This window comes from Varroa destructor, unplaced genomic scaffold, assembly GCF_002443255.2.
Source record: "Varroa destructor unplaced genomic scaffold, Vdes_3.0 BEIS01000002.1, whole genome shotgun sequence".
Lineage (NCBI taxonomy): Eukaryota > Metazoa > Arthropoda > Arachnida > Mesostigmata > Varroidae > Varroa > Varroa destructor.
Genome location: NW_019211455.1, coordinates 21629594 through 21645278, shown reverse-complemented (window position 1 = coordinate 21645278; position 15685 = coordinate 21629594). Strand labels below are relative to the sequence as shown.

Below are 15685 nucleotides of genomic sequence, written 5' to 3'. Positions count from 1 at the left end.
AGTTATCACAGGGACTCAACTAGGCTATCCTAAAAATTATTAGCTTAAAGCTGATATTTACTTATCTATCGACATTACACCCTAGTAACGGCTGGAACGAGTTAGTAGCGATACCGGGATGTTTGATTTCAAGACACAGAGGTGTTATGGTAAGAGCGCACTATGGCTATTTAAAAATGAAAGGAATACATATTCGTGTAATGACAGCAACAAAATGCTATAGTATTTATTTTGCACGTATTACTAGTGCTATAATCGATTTTGGAGAAATGCGGACCGCTAATATAAATACCAGAAGGTTTTAAAACATTAACTCCATAAGTTCGTACAAAATAAGTTATATTGTATTTAATAGCACGTATTGGAACGTAGTAAGCAATGATGACAGCAACCGTACTCATGTGTCGAAAAAAATCGAGTTCCCTATTTTCATTATAATATGCTCGTGTAGTATACACAAATGAGGCGAATAAACAATATAAGCAACATGTACGCATAACTGATCAGTAATAAATCCAACGGAACTTCGTGTCGTTTTGGCCCCCAATGGTTTACCGAGGCGGGGTTCTCCAATGAAAAACCCAACAAAAAAAATTGTATCAGTAAGTGATAATTAGATGGCGATAGGAGATCATCCGCAATGTTTCAGGAAAAGCTTGCAGGTCTAGCCGATACATCCAGTAATCTTAGTTATAACTCAATTGAAATATATCATATGGGCTAATCAATATGTGATTAATGGGGTTCATGCGCTGATTGATTAGAAATTTCAGAAGCCTATTCTAGACCTTTTATATAAATATTCATATTATGTATTCGTATGTAATGGTAATGTATTTAATAGGTAATTTTAACGATTCGACGACTGTTTTTGTACTCTTAGGTCCTAAACAAACAATCATACCGGTAACGAATTAATTTTTTTAAGAAGCGAAAACGGTCACGTTCTTCTGTAGCACGTGAAATTATTATAATTTTTCAAACGGATTTTTTTTAATTATCCAGTTTCATCTTATTCCGGCCTCTTTTTTAATACCAGAGGTTTTCTAGGAACAGCACATTTTGCTATACTATTTAGAGTTGTCATACATTTTTTCGTTTTTCAGATTAATATTAAGTAGCCAGACTGTTATTAAGAATAGCATCAGTTTCCTTAAATTACTTTCTCTAGCACAAACAAAAATATTAATAAAACTCTGTTTCGTCTTTGAGATGGCCTGGTAGATGGTTAAGAATCATAGAGGTAATGCTTGCAAAATAGCAATAATTAGAACCGTTGAAAGCGATTACTGCAAAAAATAATTGAGCCTTTATTCTGTAACACGTTATTTATTTTAGTAATGCTAATAGTAACTCATACGATCCCGTCGCACTTTATCTGTTTAACATACTCGTTTAAATAAGGCATTTTGTTTTGGAGAATGAATGTCTTTTTGACAAGGCGTTAATCATTTATATAACCCTCACCAACAATGGTTCGTAACAGTGCGTCAAATGAACAATATCAAGCATTCAGATACATATCTATTATACATATACAGAGCGTACGGGATAAATTGTGGCGCAATCTTGTGAGCTGTTAGTCGTATCGGGCATTCTGATTCGTCATTACTACTAGAAGAAAACCGTTCTTCCTAGACCACCAGAGCCGGAGTAGAGGTAAAACTAAAAGGATCAAAAATTTACCAAAAAGAAAACAGAAAGCCATGTCTTATAATCCGAAAATACTAGAGGCTCGGCAAGTGATAATTGTTTATACGGTTGTTTATATAGGCTACAACGGCTCGCCTTTCTGGGCTCGCTCGCATCTTTTGATTTTTTTCACTTTTTATATCTTTAGATTTTCGAGAAACTCAAAGTGGCAGTCATAGTAAATAAACGCGCTTGTCAGGCTTATTTCTGCTTGCATATGCAAAAAATTTCGTCTCGATAACGTTCTTTTTTATTGTTTTCATTTAGATGCAGCTGAAAGACAACATCAATTTTGTCCCAACACCATATATATATATATATATATGTCTTCTATATACTGCGTTCTTGGCAGTGTTCGTATCACTGACACAAAAATACACCGGCGGGCCGATGGTGCCTAAAAATCATAAATAGGCAAACATTTGATTTGCGCTATATTTATGAACAGAGAAAAACTAACTCATTGACCAAAAAACAGGCACGGGGATGTCACAACCCCATACGACAATCTCTTCGTCGTTTTCACTCACTTCCTCCTTGTTATAGGAACGGATCTCGACTCTTATTGCACATACAAAGCCGAGTATAATTGTCCGGTTTGTCTATGAGAAACTTTATTTGTCCTCGTTCTATACTCAGACAACTCGCACAACCGGGACGCTAATTAGCTCAATTAACATTTTTTTTACACACCGACAACAAACAACCATAAATATATCTTGTCATACTGCTGCTATTTCCTTATAGAAAGATGAGGAGAAAAAAGGTGGTCTCATCGCCCTTGTGATACTGAGCAGTATATAATAACCGCTACAGGAAGTAAAGAATTACGCAGTCTGAATAAAGTCAAATAAAAGCTTTAAAAACTTTTGCCTTTGTGGCAAGAATAAAAATATTTCCAATTGATTGAAAGTTAAGATTTCAACATTGAGAAGACGAAAACATACACAAATTAAACAAGCTCGGGCTTCCGACTGAGACTTCCAGATGAAAGTAGCGTCCGAGGGTGAGATGAAATCGCCATTTGTGAAACGTAGCGGTCAATACTCTTGAACTGCCATTTCCACTGTGGATTGTAAAGAAAAGGTCGATGATCGAAACGGTTATCGTCGGGACTGTAACTTTCAGCGTGGTATGCTGGCGTTAATACAGTTGTCTTGTGGCGATTAATTGAGTACATTTTGAAGAAATGTTTAACCTTGAATACCAACAGGTAAGAAACACGTTGTATTAATATCAATATTTCAGGATATGATACAATATCTGTAAGCCCTAATGCTATTGCATTGGACCTAAACGAGTCTCTTTCTAAAAATCTAAAATGGATTTATTGAGTATTCTAGCATTTTTTTGAAAATTATTATTATTGAAAATTATTTTAATAGCCAAGATGCATTAGTGGGCTAACAAATCTCAGATTGCTAGTACGAAGCTTTGTGGCATCTCATACCCGTTTGTGGCGCGTGCCTTTGACTGGACTTCGAACTAGTTACTTAGTGAAAAAATGTTTATAGCGAATGAATCTTATCAACTCAGCTGCCAAGTTTTACGGCACCGCTCGCTTGTCTATCCAACATTTAAAATGCAATACTTAGTAACTCCATTAGCCATCTCATTTGACGCAGTGGTAATCAGTTCTGTTTGTACTAACTTTCCTAGCAACATCCGCAGGTCTTGCCGAGGGCTCCTCAGCGGTGATTCGCAAATACATAGCGAGAGGTCCACAGCCATGTTGTTTTCGCAAGCTGCCATATGTCGACAATTCGGCGTACGTCATGCCCATATCGGCCTCGTCAGTTTGCACCACTTGTCCTTCGCGCAGAGGTGTCAGCTCGGCCGTCGGAGGAGCATCTAAAATGCCTGTGGAACACCAATCAAGGGCACCTATGTTAGAGAAAATGCTTTCAGCGTTAATCTTATTCTATAAATTTGCATAAATTACACGTTAGATGTGAGATACGAACTATTTTACTGAATGAGAAGTCAGCTTGATAAACGTCACGATGATTTTTTTTAATTAAAAAATGTACCTTAAGTTGTACTGATCTAAATGTGTGTCGTAACCTACGATGTCAAACATAGTCGCACATATAAGAATCAGAATGCGGTTAACAGTGATCGTTCTTAAAACTGGAACAATGTAAATCTATATATTCGTATATTAGTCTGACTAAAAATAAAATAAAGATTAAAAATTAATATAGATTATTTATCTCTAAATCGAGGCGTATTTGAATTACCTTCCAACGAGTTAAGGTTAAAGTGGCCGACAGCAAATCGTAGAAACTTTTTAAGATCTGTCTTCGAGATGCTCCCAATAGGGTTGATATCGCCGCTCGAACAATCGTATTTCGTGAGATACCCTCGGAGTGCTTCGTCCATATTACCCGTCGCCAAAACAAGCAATCCCCCAGGCCGTTCACTTCCCCACAGAAGGAGCTGCGCGAATAGATAGCTTAAAAGCATTCTAACTCGCGCCTGAACGTTTTGCAAAGCAAGATCTTCACGAGTGGAGCCCCCGTGTGCCTGGAACTTTGGCACTCGTCCACCCATAACGCTAACAAATATTGCTACGGAAATATAGCGCGCATAGAACGAGAATTAATACACATATCTATTGATCTAGAAAAATAAAGTCAAACACGAAATTTATTTGAGGAGACGATTTTCGTTGCGAATCATTAATCGTTACTACCAATGGGAAAAGCTATGAAATATTTTATAGATAAAAATGGTGTGTTGAAAAAAGGAAGCAAATCGATTACATAAGCATTAGCTGGCAATCTTTATGGTAAATTCCAACGCTCGTCAATTTGCATCTATTATCCCTCCTCAATATGCGTTGTTTGTCCCAAGTGAAAACAATTGCATATAAAAACTAAGCCATTACTCATACGTATATTAATGCACATATGATATACATATTAAATGCGAACTCACCAACAATCGCCCTGACGGCGGTATCAATAATAATGCTTTGATGGCTGGCGCCGATCTGAGAAGCAAAATTCTTCGCTGCCGATTTCGTTTTTTGCGAGGAGTTCTCAGTACCCATATAACAAGTAAACAACAATTTTTGGCAAATCTCTCGTGCACCACTACTTTCCGGTGGCATATACTTCGAGTCGCCAATTACAGTTCGCAGATCGCCAAGTACCTTCATAATACAGACCATTATAGGGTTTATCGAGGCTTAATGAGGATGAATACTTATTGAGCAAGAGAACGCTTTTTACGCGACAGAATGGGTATCTAACATTCATTTATCCAACTAAGGGAAAATAGCATTGAACAAGTCTTTCATCATATTTATAAACGATTGTAAACTCCCAAGGGTAAAGCACTTGAGAGATACAACTTACCTCCTGGTTGCCGGCTTTGATCGCCTCGTCGATGAGGGTGCACATTGAATACACGATTGTACCCACGGAGGCTGAATCAACCCCGCCACTCAGGGGAAGAAAGAAACCGCCTTGACCGGAACGCCTACGGGCGGAAATAAAAATAAGTTAGAGAATGAACCCTTCGAAACCAAAGGAAACAAAGCAAATCTTCAAACCCCCATTTGTTATGTTACAAGAACATGCATGAAAGTGCTTACCTGAGATAGTCCCATAGCCAACAAGCAGGTCCTAAAGAAATTTCCATTTCAGCAACCATTTCTGGCCATTCAATAGGTGTATTAGCACTTCCTCCGATGCTTGAAACAAGGTAAATATCTGCACGGACATGAGGGTACATGGCCATCGTTGTACTAGCCCATCCTCGGGAACGGAATATCGCACGTCGAGCTCGGATGTCCTCGATGAAGAACTTGGCCGTTATTACCTCGACCTGCAAAATGCATCAGAAATTGACTTTTTGTTATTAGGAAAAAAGGAAAAGCTATGTGAACATTGATGCATCATCGTACTTGAAACTAGCAGGAATATTAAAATCATAATAATAGTGATGATAATAATAAAAAAAAAATTAAGTTTATCTTTTGCTTGAATATACACAAAAATGTTTAGAAGTCCTTGTTGAAACGAAGCCTACTTTTGAAAAAGTCCTTTTCTTGATATTATTTCGGATGTAGGTATTAAACCCTTTATAATAATTTGATATTGTCAATCATTTGTTGGCAATAGTGAATTTTACATTGTTAGATTTTTTTCGATAAAAAAAACATTAGTGCATTTTCAAGAAGCTGGTTAAAATCATTAATTAATAATATAATCTGACATCTCGCTTTTAATGAATGATCTGTTTCCTAAAAGTAGCGAATATGGTACGCACAAGAGATGCTTAGGTATAGTAATCTATAAGGATACATTAGGCGTGCTAAATATTTGTAAAATATGACGCCGTATTTCTCCTTTTTTTCTTTTCGTCTTCTCAAAGCCAAAGTGAGAAGATTTTTTGGCCATGCTTATGTGAAACTATATGATTATAAAACGTATACCTCTTCAAGACCAAATTGTTTGCCGACAGCGAGAAACCGCCCGTTCATAGTTATATTTGACAAGCCTTGGTAATAGACGCGTTCCCCGTCACAGCCACGCAGATTCGAAAAAACATAAACACAAGCTGACTTCAATGAGGCAGATGCGACCAGATCACGGATGAGATTTCGTTTTCGCAGTTCATGATATGATCCGGACGAGTTGAAAATGATTTCTGCCCCACACAAGCACGCGTCAATGTTTGTGCTATAATTGCAAGTTTAAATCGGTAAAAAATTACATGTAACAACTTTTCATATACACAGAAAGGCTAGGCAAATCGTTTTACCACTGCTACATGTAAATACGGATCAATTTTCTTTTTGCATTACATGCTCAATCATTGCTCAGTATCAGAGGATGCAAAAACAAGAGTTCGATACAAATTTAAGTCCTTTTTCTTTGACCAATCTAATATTCTATAGAGAAAGTCTTCGTGAGTTTCAGCCTGAATTTCCGCATGAATTCAATGCTATTCAAAATTAAGCTATAAATGAGGTAATTTTTAACTAAACTGTGCGTAATTCCGTAGATATCATATATATATGTTACAATGTACCATTTTGAAATCTAATAAGTACTCAAAGAACAAGAATCGAACTAAATGTGTGGATACTAACAGTGCTTCGTCAACCAACCTATTCGGATTCCATAACTCTTCACAGATCTCATAGCCTATCAATGAATCTTTGGTCTCGAGCAAAGCGTCCCCAAAAGGAACTTTGACCTGTTCGGTAAGCCGAGTCACCATCGGCGGTAGGGTGTATTCCTCAGTATGTTTTCGATATCGCCAAGGTGTAAACCACCGGGATTCTCTATAAGAACAAATTCAATTAGCACTTCGATACAGCGAGAAGCCAACAAAAATTGTCGGCTGTATTGAATTTTCAACTCGACAATGAATCAAAAAATTGTGGCACCTCGTTAACGACTGGGCAAAGACCGCACTCTTAAAATAAAGAAATTCTATTAAATACAAAATTTAGCTTGAAAACTATTAACAATCATTATTAAAATATTCATCAGTATGCTTCATTTATAACGAACGATTTGCGCAGAACACGTGAATAATTAAATTAAATCCACAACATTCCATGGTTCGGAATTGTGAGTTCCTGATAGAAAGTACAAAAAGATGACGAAAATCAAGTATAATAACATGTATACCTGTAGTTTCCGTCATCACATAGGGTCATTTTAGGACGAATAAGCAAAATTTTCTTGTTAAGAAAGATGACACGGACGTTGTACAGAACCCCGCGCAAAGATACGGCCATTCCCACATCGCATATAATATCCTGAAAATATATAACATGCGATTTGGCTGAAGTGTAAAAATGATTACATATTTAATAATTTGTTACGTAATTATTATATAATGATAATAAATTTTGTTTATATATTCTTATACAATTAAATATGTGAAACAACTGCAAAATGTCAATCTATCTAAGACCGGACAGTCGTCACAATGGCGGAAATAGCAATATGAATTAATTGTGAAATAAATAGTAGGTCTGATAAGTTAATCTGTATCGACTGTGACATAAAATTTATGTCTTACAAATGTGGACGAATCATCAAGAAGCTTGGCCAAAACTTCCCACGAATGGAGCTCTGTGTCGAACTCGAAGAAATGATCCGCACATCCATAGCCACTGGAAGAGGAAAATGTAACGAATGGCGGGATTTGTGATCACAGGCATTCAACGGTATATGAAATGGGTTCTTGAACTGAATAATTTCATTCTATTCAAATTAGTTCCAGCATATCAGAGAATAAGCATTCTAAATCGAACTATGCATGATTTAACAGTTCTAAATATTCCGCACTTATCATAATCTGTTCGCATCTTTAGACAGGAATATCAAGCTTTTTGTAAATTCTTTTCTATGTACTGGCATTTATGAATCAAACCATTGATGCCAGTATGTGCAGCACATTTTCAGGTAAAGGGAGTGTGAGGCCTTAGGTACTGATTTCTATGGAACAATTTTGTTTTTATATTCATACGCTCTACCTGTCCGTCGCGGGCGTGTCTTATAGCGACTTTCTCTTGAAGCGAAACACGCTTTCATGCGAAGTTATAAAGCCTTAAGAGTTAGCCTCGGCTGGGATTCAATTAAAAAGCTGGATGCACAGTATGCAAGTGTGAAGCTTTTTATAACTTTACCATGATCAATGCTGCCGTCGAGTAATCGTACTTGACGATTATTTGACCATAATAAATTGAAAGCTATTGAAGTGCGTTTAGCATATTAATAACATAACAACACTGAAAACATTGCTACTTCTATATTTTTTACAGTAAGAGCGCGAAAATAAATAAATCTTATGATCACTCCGCTATCTTCAGTCTTATTATCTACTATCTAATTCGACGTTTGCTCATGTTTCTTTTGTCTAAAGAAATTGATGTCTCTGTTTCAGCCTCAAGACTTGTCTTTCGTAAATATGTTAAATTTCCTCCCGTTGATTCAAGGGTTTGATACATGTCATAAATATCTAAAATACGTCGGAGTCACTTGAATGGTTCCAAGAGGTCAATCTAGAACTAAACTTTTTGACATGATCGACTTTAGCCTCCTTGGTAAATGGATGATGTAGAAGGGTTAATCATAGATGGATGTGGAGAGAAGTTGCAAATTATTTTGTTAGTAGAAGAGACAAAACTTTCTATTGTTTCCGACTTCTTATCCTCTGTAATACATACGGCAAAAGATAATTCACAGAAAGTAATATTTTTATAAGGGAGTACGTCTTTGTGGCTAACTTTGACACAGTAAGGCGAATCCAAATAAGGATTTTATAAAGACATTCATGGGGCAACCCAAACTAGCCAATACTGTAAAGTAACTTGGGATAGCCTGTAAAACAGAATTAAAACTGTATTTCGTTTCCTTGAAGTCCGTAAACTGGTCGAATTTTATTGCAAACACCTACTCATTTACAATCAGAATATTTCAGTCTACTTCTGCCTGGGGGCGAACGTTATAAGCCGCATTTGTTTCAAACATGGCCATTTAATGGTATACAGCTTCCGATGTTGATCATCTACTGATGCTTATTGGATAAAAAATTCACTCACGGTATCTCAAGTTCAGGTCCACTTCGATACTTTGAACCGGCAGCCTTCGCACGTTTTATACCTGCAAATGCGTCACAGTTAATACCCATATAAATATTATTCAACATAACAAGCGCACCATTGCTTCACGTATAATATCTAGCGTAGGTAGGTTTTGGTTCAGTAGAGACACAAGTATTAATATATTAACTAACGATGATACCGATCGACTGGAAACACTCGGTCATTTTTACAACAGGCTATTGTTGAGAGTAAAATTATTCTACCCTGTATTTTTCTTAATAACAGACTAAAACGTGAAGTACTGTTCCTATTCACCTACTACATTTCTATTAGCACTAGAAAACACGGCTCATTATCCAACGGCACATCCTTTTCTACACTTACTCTCCAAGATCCGCCGGTAGTTTCCAGTGAAATCAAGAGCCCATTGGTTTAACGTACAGCCCGACACGCACAGAACACTTGCCATCCTGTATCAGCAGCACTCCAATAACGAAACACTATCGAAAAATCACCACGCATAGACAGACACAAAACGAACCACGACCTACCCCGAGAAGCATATAAATGCGCATGAAATTGGCCAGCCGTGAAAATAACCTAGACACTAATACGGATAAGCGAGAGGGTAAAAGTTGGCGGTCGATTTGTCCACCAGCTCGTCTCGCATCCACTTCTAACGTCCTGAGCCTGCTGACAACAAAGTCCCAGGTCCCTGTAGAGAGTTCTTCCCATAAAAATATTTTCTCCGGGTGTCCCGAACAGGGCTTTATTCAATAACGACATATACAGTCAACACAACACAGACAACACGAGAACTGACGAACGGAATAGAACCAAATAGAAAACAGGTGATCCTGACGACAACCCTAATGTTTTCAAACAGGCAGACGGCGCAAAGTTGGTGACTTGATCGTCGTTTGACAGTCGCCAGCTCCGTCTGTTTCACTGATGGTGACGGCGCCAAATAGTAACGAGTTAAACGGAATGATTTGATAGATGATGATTTTCATGATGAGGGAAAGGGAACCCTCATCTGTTCGCCTGGCGATCCTCGCAGTCCATCGCGTTACTACTAGATGCCCGTTCCTACAATCAGGTGGTAATTGGAGTAAAAAGAAACCTAAATTTCGGGGCGGTGCCAATTATCGGTCCATGTAATAGCGCAATAATAATGTAGTGTCAACTATCAGCGGCCTAGAAGCGCTCTGGTGAATAAGGGTCAGTCTGACTTCATAATTGAAGTGCCACTATTCAAGTTCAGTAAAAAAACCGCATGCGGCGAGCCAGGTGTTCCAAGTTCGATTTGAGAGGTAAATTCAGTTGATTGACCCATGGCTACTGGGCAGATCATATACGTGTTCAACTGAAGTTGCCGTCCTCAAAAAGGGCTACCTATATAGATTAATTCATAAAAATATACAGCGGAAATAATATAGTGCAGCAAAGTCAAAATATATAGTGACGAGACGTGAAGTACTTGAATGATTATTTAATAACACAATTCCTCAAATTAATAGTCACAGCCCGTTCCGTATTTTTTTTAAATATAGTTTAACTAAAGTCATAACATATACATAGCTTTGGGGCATTCACAAGCTACATTTACAGAATTACCGAAGCCCCCTTGGATAGTTATATTTTATGCTTAAGTATATGTTCGTGTGTGTGATCTTTGAGGATGTGTTTTATCATACGCGAGAAATGTGAGGAGCGTTTGGCCGAGTTAGAGAGCAATCCGAAGCAACGCCGTCTTTTCACGTTTTTCCTCGCCCTCACTATAGCTGGGAAAGGGAAAAAACGCAGACTGTCTGAACGGTAACATACATCTTCCCAGATTGCGGCTAACCGATACGGGGACTAGGCTAAGAGGGTGAACAAGTACTGGAGGGTGTACTACTGCCGTTAAATGGGCTGAGGCGACAATAATAATAATAATAAAATAGAAGATTATCAGCAAGCAAACCTTTCAGTTATGGAACACACCTATGATGGAGGCACTTACGTCTTCTGTTTGCTGCTATGTACATTTGGTAATTAAGCATTCCGGAATCTAAATTTTGAGTTCTTTAGCGTTGGAAAGCAGTTTGGTATACAGAACATTATATTTAAGTTCATATTTATATACAACAAATAAAAATATATTTCAATTTTGCTAATTAGTATTATCTCCATTTTTATTTTATATCTTCACATCCTGCTCAAGGAAATAGATAAATATTTTAGACAGTAGATAACTATACGTCAAAATAACGGTAGGCAGTAAGCGTTTACCTTAATCGTTTTGATAAATAAACGTAAACCATCTACAGCACATCTATTCGAATGTTGCTATCGGTGAGATGGGAGTAGATGAGTGTTGAAAATCTACTCAGCTGACACGGACAAATATCCCCGATATCCAAACGTCGTTGTAACCAGTGAAATTTATAAAAAGGCAAAATTATTTTTAAAATCTAGTGGATTCCTGTTTACGGCATATAAAGTCATAAGTTTAAAAAAGAATAAAACAAACATTCGAAATTAAGCCATAAAAACTTCAGATCAACTATATGCCACTAGCATACTTATTCTCATAGCGCTCTAGCATGTACACATGTTCCTGTAGAAATCCGATCAGACAGATCTACTTTTCCACAATCGTCAGTGCAGCTTTTTTTACAAACATTTGTTTGTGGTACCATACCAACAGGCGCTTTGGTGCTTTTGTGATGTTTTAGCAGACATTACGGAAAACCCGCCAAAATTTTGCCGCCAAGCTAAGTTCGCCTTACAACCGGTCATCAGTAGGGAGCGCTGATCCGCAATTTCAGTGCATATTGCGCATTTAGCAAAAAAAAAGACTGTTTATTGTTAACTTTGGCACAAAATGACAGATACGGGAAAGTTTAACCCAAGGGATTACGCTCAAGCAAAAGGTGAGTTTTATCAAAATGCTAACATTTTTTAGATTTTATCATACTATAAAAAAACTGAGACCAGCTTTTCGAATTCGGTAACGTGTATTGGCAAAGTATATTGCTTTCTATATCGTTCTCAGGATGTAACGCTTTGTTATAGAGCAGCACGGTATATCTTTGTACATTTAAGCTTCTTCGTGCTCACCTTTTTTAGCGTTTCACGTTCCATATTTGAGCATCGTTTATTTAAATGCTCTTAAAAGAGAATATTATTTATACTCAGAAGTTACCTATGAATATCATTAAATAGGACATTCGAAACGAATTTTTTAGATTGTTATCGAATTTGAGCCTTTAAGAAAAGTACGGGCCATCGTAACAAAGCAAATGAGAGTTCTGCTGTTAAACGCTTTATGCCTCATGCGATACAACGTATAATCATTCTATTGTAAGATACATAAATCTATAGAATCAATAAATTTGTTTTTATCTTTGTTCAATCTAATCCTTGATATTTATAAGAAGGTTAGGCTATAATTAAGTCTACTTTTTGAGATATGCATTTAGCTTTACATTAAGTAGTGTGGCCTAATGTTTGGCCGTCGTCTCAACAGAGTAGGCCTGCCATTACAATATTCTAAAATATCTTTATATAACTTTTTGTATATGTTCCTCTGCTACTCTTACAGAGCGTATTACAAGCTTCTTGTCAGATTTCACCATACGCAATGATCGCGGCAAAAAAGTGCGTGTCTACGCTGACCAATTGCGGGACATCGCTCACAGGGAACAGGTTGGCCTCACAATCAGTCTCGATGATATCAACGAGTTTGATGCCGAACTAAGCGAGGCCATCATTGACAACGCGCATCGTTATGAGCGAGTTTTTTCCGATGCGGTATATGACCTTTTGCCACAGATGAAAACCCGAGACACGTTACCTAAGGACACACTTGATATTTACATTGAGCATCGTATAATGCTTGAGGCTCGACAGAGACAACCCGGAGATCCCGTCCGCGATCCACGCAATCACTACCCGCCGGAATTGCTCAAGCGCTTCGAAATTGCCTTCAAACTTCCTAGCGAACACAAACTGATATCAGTACGGGAGTTGAAAGCACGCCTTATTGGCAAATTGGTCGGTGTCAAAGGCGTGGTAACGCGCTGTACCGAAGTCAAGCCGCTGATGTCTGTAGCAACGTATATCTGTGACCAGTGTGGAGCCGAGACGTACCAGCCGATCAACTCGACTCAATTCACACCTATCGAAACCTGTCCTTCACAGGATTGCCGCACGAATAAGACCGGAGGAAAACTTTCATTACAGACTCGTGGCTCGAAGTTCATCAAGTTCCAAGAGATCCGCATCCAAGAACATAGTGATCAAGTTCCGGTTGGAGACGTGCCTCGCACCACGGTTGTGTACGCTCGCGGAGAAAACACCCGTCAATGCCAGCCTGGTGATCACGTCGCAATTACCGGCGTGTACCTTCCAATGCTGAAGGCCGGTTTCCGTCAGCTAGTTTCAGGTCTTTTATCAGACACCTATGTTGAAGCTCACAGCATTGTTCGCATGAATAAACTAGAGGCTGCCGAACTTCTGGAGGAGCCATTAAGCGATGAAGAAATGGAGGCGATTCAACAGGACGATCTTTTTGATAAACTGGCTGGTTCGATAGCCCCCGAAATTTATGGCCACGTCGATGTGAAAAAGGCCCTTCTCTTGCAGCTAGTGGGAGGTGTTGACAAGCGACCGGCTGAAGGTATGCACATTCGTGGCACGATCAATGTGTGTCTCATGGGAGATCCTGGAGTAGCTAAGTCACAACTGCTCGGATACGTCACACGTCTTTGCCCACGTAGCCAATACACGACAGGACGTGGTTCTTCTGGTGTTGGTCTGACGGCATGTATCATGAAGGATCCGCTTACCGGCGAGATGACTTTGGAGGGAGGTGCACTAGTCCTAGCTGACAGTGGTATCTGCTGCATTGACGAGTTCGACAAAATGAACGAAACCGATCGCACGGCTATTCACGAAGTTATGGAACAACAGACCATCTCCATTGCCAAAGCTGGCATCATGACAACCCTGAACGCTCGCGTGTCGATTCTAGCTGCGGCCAATCCGTTGTACGGTCGCTACAACCCGAAGCGTACGATTGAGCAGAATGTTAATCTTCCCGCCGCTTTACTCTCTCGTTTCGATTTGCTATACCTCATCCAGGACAAGATTGACCGTGAAGCTGACCAGAGATTAGCCGCCCATATTACGTTCGTGCACAAGAACTGCAGCGAGCCGCCCCTCAATTTCAGGCCATTGGACATGCGCCTTTTGCGCCGTTACATCGCGACCTGTCAAAAGATTGACCCTTTCGTCCCTGAAGACCTAACTGAGTACATTGTTCGTGGTTATGTTGAGGTGCGAAAGGAGGCTCGTGGTGGAGGGAATGATTCCACTTTCATGTCGCCCAGGACTCTGTTAGCAATTTTGCGCTTGGCTACCGCCCTCGCCCGCCTGCGTACTAGCGACCAAGTCGAGAAAGAGGATGTTGATGAAGCGTTGCGTCTGATGGAATCGTCCAAGGCCTCACTACACGACCGCGTCGAAGGAGCAGGCGCCAGGCGTCTTCAGACTCCTGTCGATCGCGTTTACCAAATTATCCAAGAATTCGCCTCCTCGTCTGGCTCAAGTTCGGCAAAAATATCTGAGCTGCTTGATCTTTGTATATCAAAGGGTATCAAGCAAGGAGATTTCGATAAGGCTATCGAGGAATACGAAGAGCTTAACGTGTGGCAGCTCAATCAAAACGGAACTAGGTTACAATTCGTTTAAAATGACACGTAGTCATGTAGCCATCGATTTCTGCTCTATCCGCTGCCGAATGCATAGAGTATATTATTACAACAAAATCAATATCCCTGATAGAATATGTTATTCAGTTTTCGAGTGACGTATAGATTAGTCATGTTCGCATAAGTCAGTATGTTCTTCCAATCTAGATAGCGCCCTATTGTACACTTCAACCAACTTATTAATTCTTTGTGGGCGCTAGTTCGCTGGACTAACCTCATAAATGACAAATAAAAATGTAAACCAAATAATTTCAAGCGTCGTCTATGCGCGTAGACTTTAGATAATGATTAAAAATATGTCAAGCAAGATCTGCCGTTACTAGTTTCAGTGTTACTTCTAAGCAGTAATTTGCTGTGGAAATTAAGCTGAATAAATTTCTTGTAAATAAAATTTAAGTTGTTTAGCTTCCTTCCTTTGCATGCATATAGTTTATAATTGCGAGGATTGTCGAAGGTTAGAATATTTTATCCACTTTATGCCCCCCCCCCACCCCCCGTATGGTATATTATGTCATTACTGATAATTGATAAGCATAATGTTTAATTGTCATGATTAGTTCACCTAGAGCGACTTTTACTCGTTTCTCTTGGGTGCATTCTAGTGTAGAAACCTATCATCAAGACAGGCTGTTGAACATGAAAATAGTCGGATTGTGTT

The 15685-nt window shown here is 38.9% G+C and overlaps 2 protein-coding genes across 4 annotated transcripts; one reads left to right on the top strand and one right to left on the bottom strand.

The window, feature by feature from the left end:
- Positions 1–1286: 1286 nt before the first annotated feature.
- On the bottom strand, positions 1287–10324 carry Nadsyn (NAD synthetase). Of its 3 annotated transcripts, none has more exons than XM_086981930.1 (13): positions 9653–10324; positions 9266–9326; positions 7741–7834; positions 7344–7474; positions 6815–6991; positions 6137–6383; positions 5294–5526; positions 5055–5178; positions 4633–4849; positions 3933–4262; positions 3344–3552; positions 2640–2758; positions 1287–1665 (listed from the first exon to the last, which is right to left on the bottom strand). In XM_086981930.1, exons 1-12 carry the CDS (start codon positions 9735–9737, stop codon positions 2645–2647), a joined length of 2022 nt encoding a protein of 673 aa, XP_086838056.1. In that variant the 5' UTR covers positions 9738–10324; the 3' UTR covers positions 1287–1665; positions 2640–2644. The 3 variants fall into 3 exon arrangements, with proteins under 3 accessions (XP_086838056.1, XP_022647388.1, XP_022647387.1); XM_022791653.2 differs by having other exon boundaries at positions 2640–2890; positions 9653–10263; XM_022791652.2 differs by having other exon boundaries at positions 1287–2890; positions 9653–10260.
- A 1667-nt stretch (positions 10325–11991) lies between these two features.
- Mcm7 (minichromosome maintenance 7) lies at positions 11992–15423 on the top strand. The gene is made up of 2 exons (XM_022791651.2): positions 11992–12186; positions 12858–15423. The coding sequence occupies exons 1-2, from the start codon at positions 12138–12140 to the stop codon at positions 15005–15007; spliced, it is 2199 nt and encodes a 732-aa protein (XP_022647386.1). The 5' UTR covers positions 11992–12137; the 3' UTR covers positions 15008–15423.
- Positions 15424–15685: the final 262 nt, after the last annotated feature.

Coding starts and splice junctions, on each gene's coding strand:
- Nadsyn (XM_022791653.2), bottom strand. CDS start 9,737: ATGGCAAGTGTTCTGTGCGTGTCGGGCTGTACGTTAAACCAATGGGCT. Junction 5,179..5,293: donor TGGCTATGGGACTATCTCAG/GTAAGCACTTTC, acceptor TTCCGCCCGTAG/GCGTTCCGGTCAAGGCGGTT. Junction 3,553..3,932: donor TAACCTTAACTCGTTGGAAG/GTAATTCAAATA, acceptor GGTGTTCCACAG/GCATTTTAGATGCTCCTCCG.
- Mcm7 (XM_022791651.2), top strand. CDS start 12,138: ATGACAGATACGGGAAAGTTTAACCCAAGGGATTACGCTCAAGCAAAA. Junction 12,187..12,857: donor GGATTACGCTCAAGCAAAAG/GTGAGTTTTATC, acceptor CTACTCTTACAG/AGCGTATTACAAGCTTCTTG.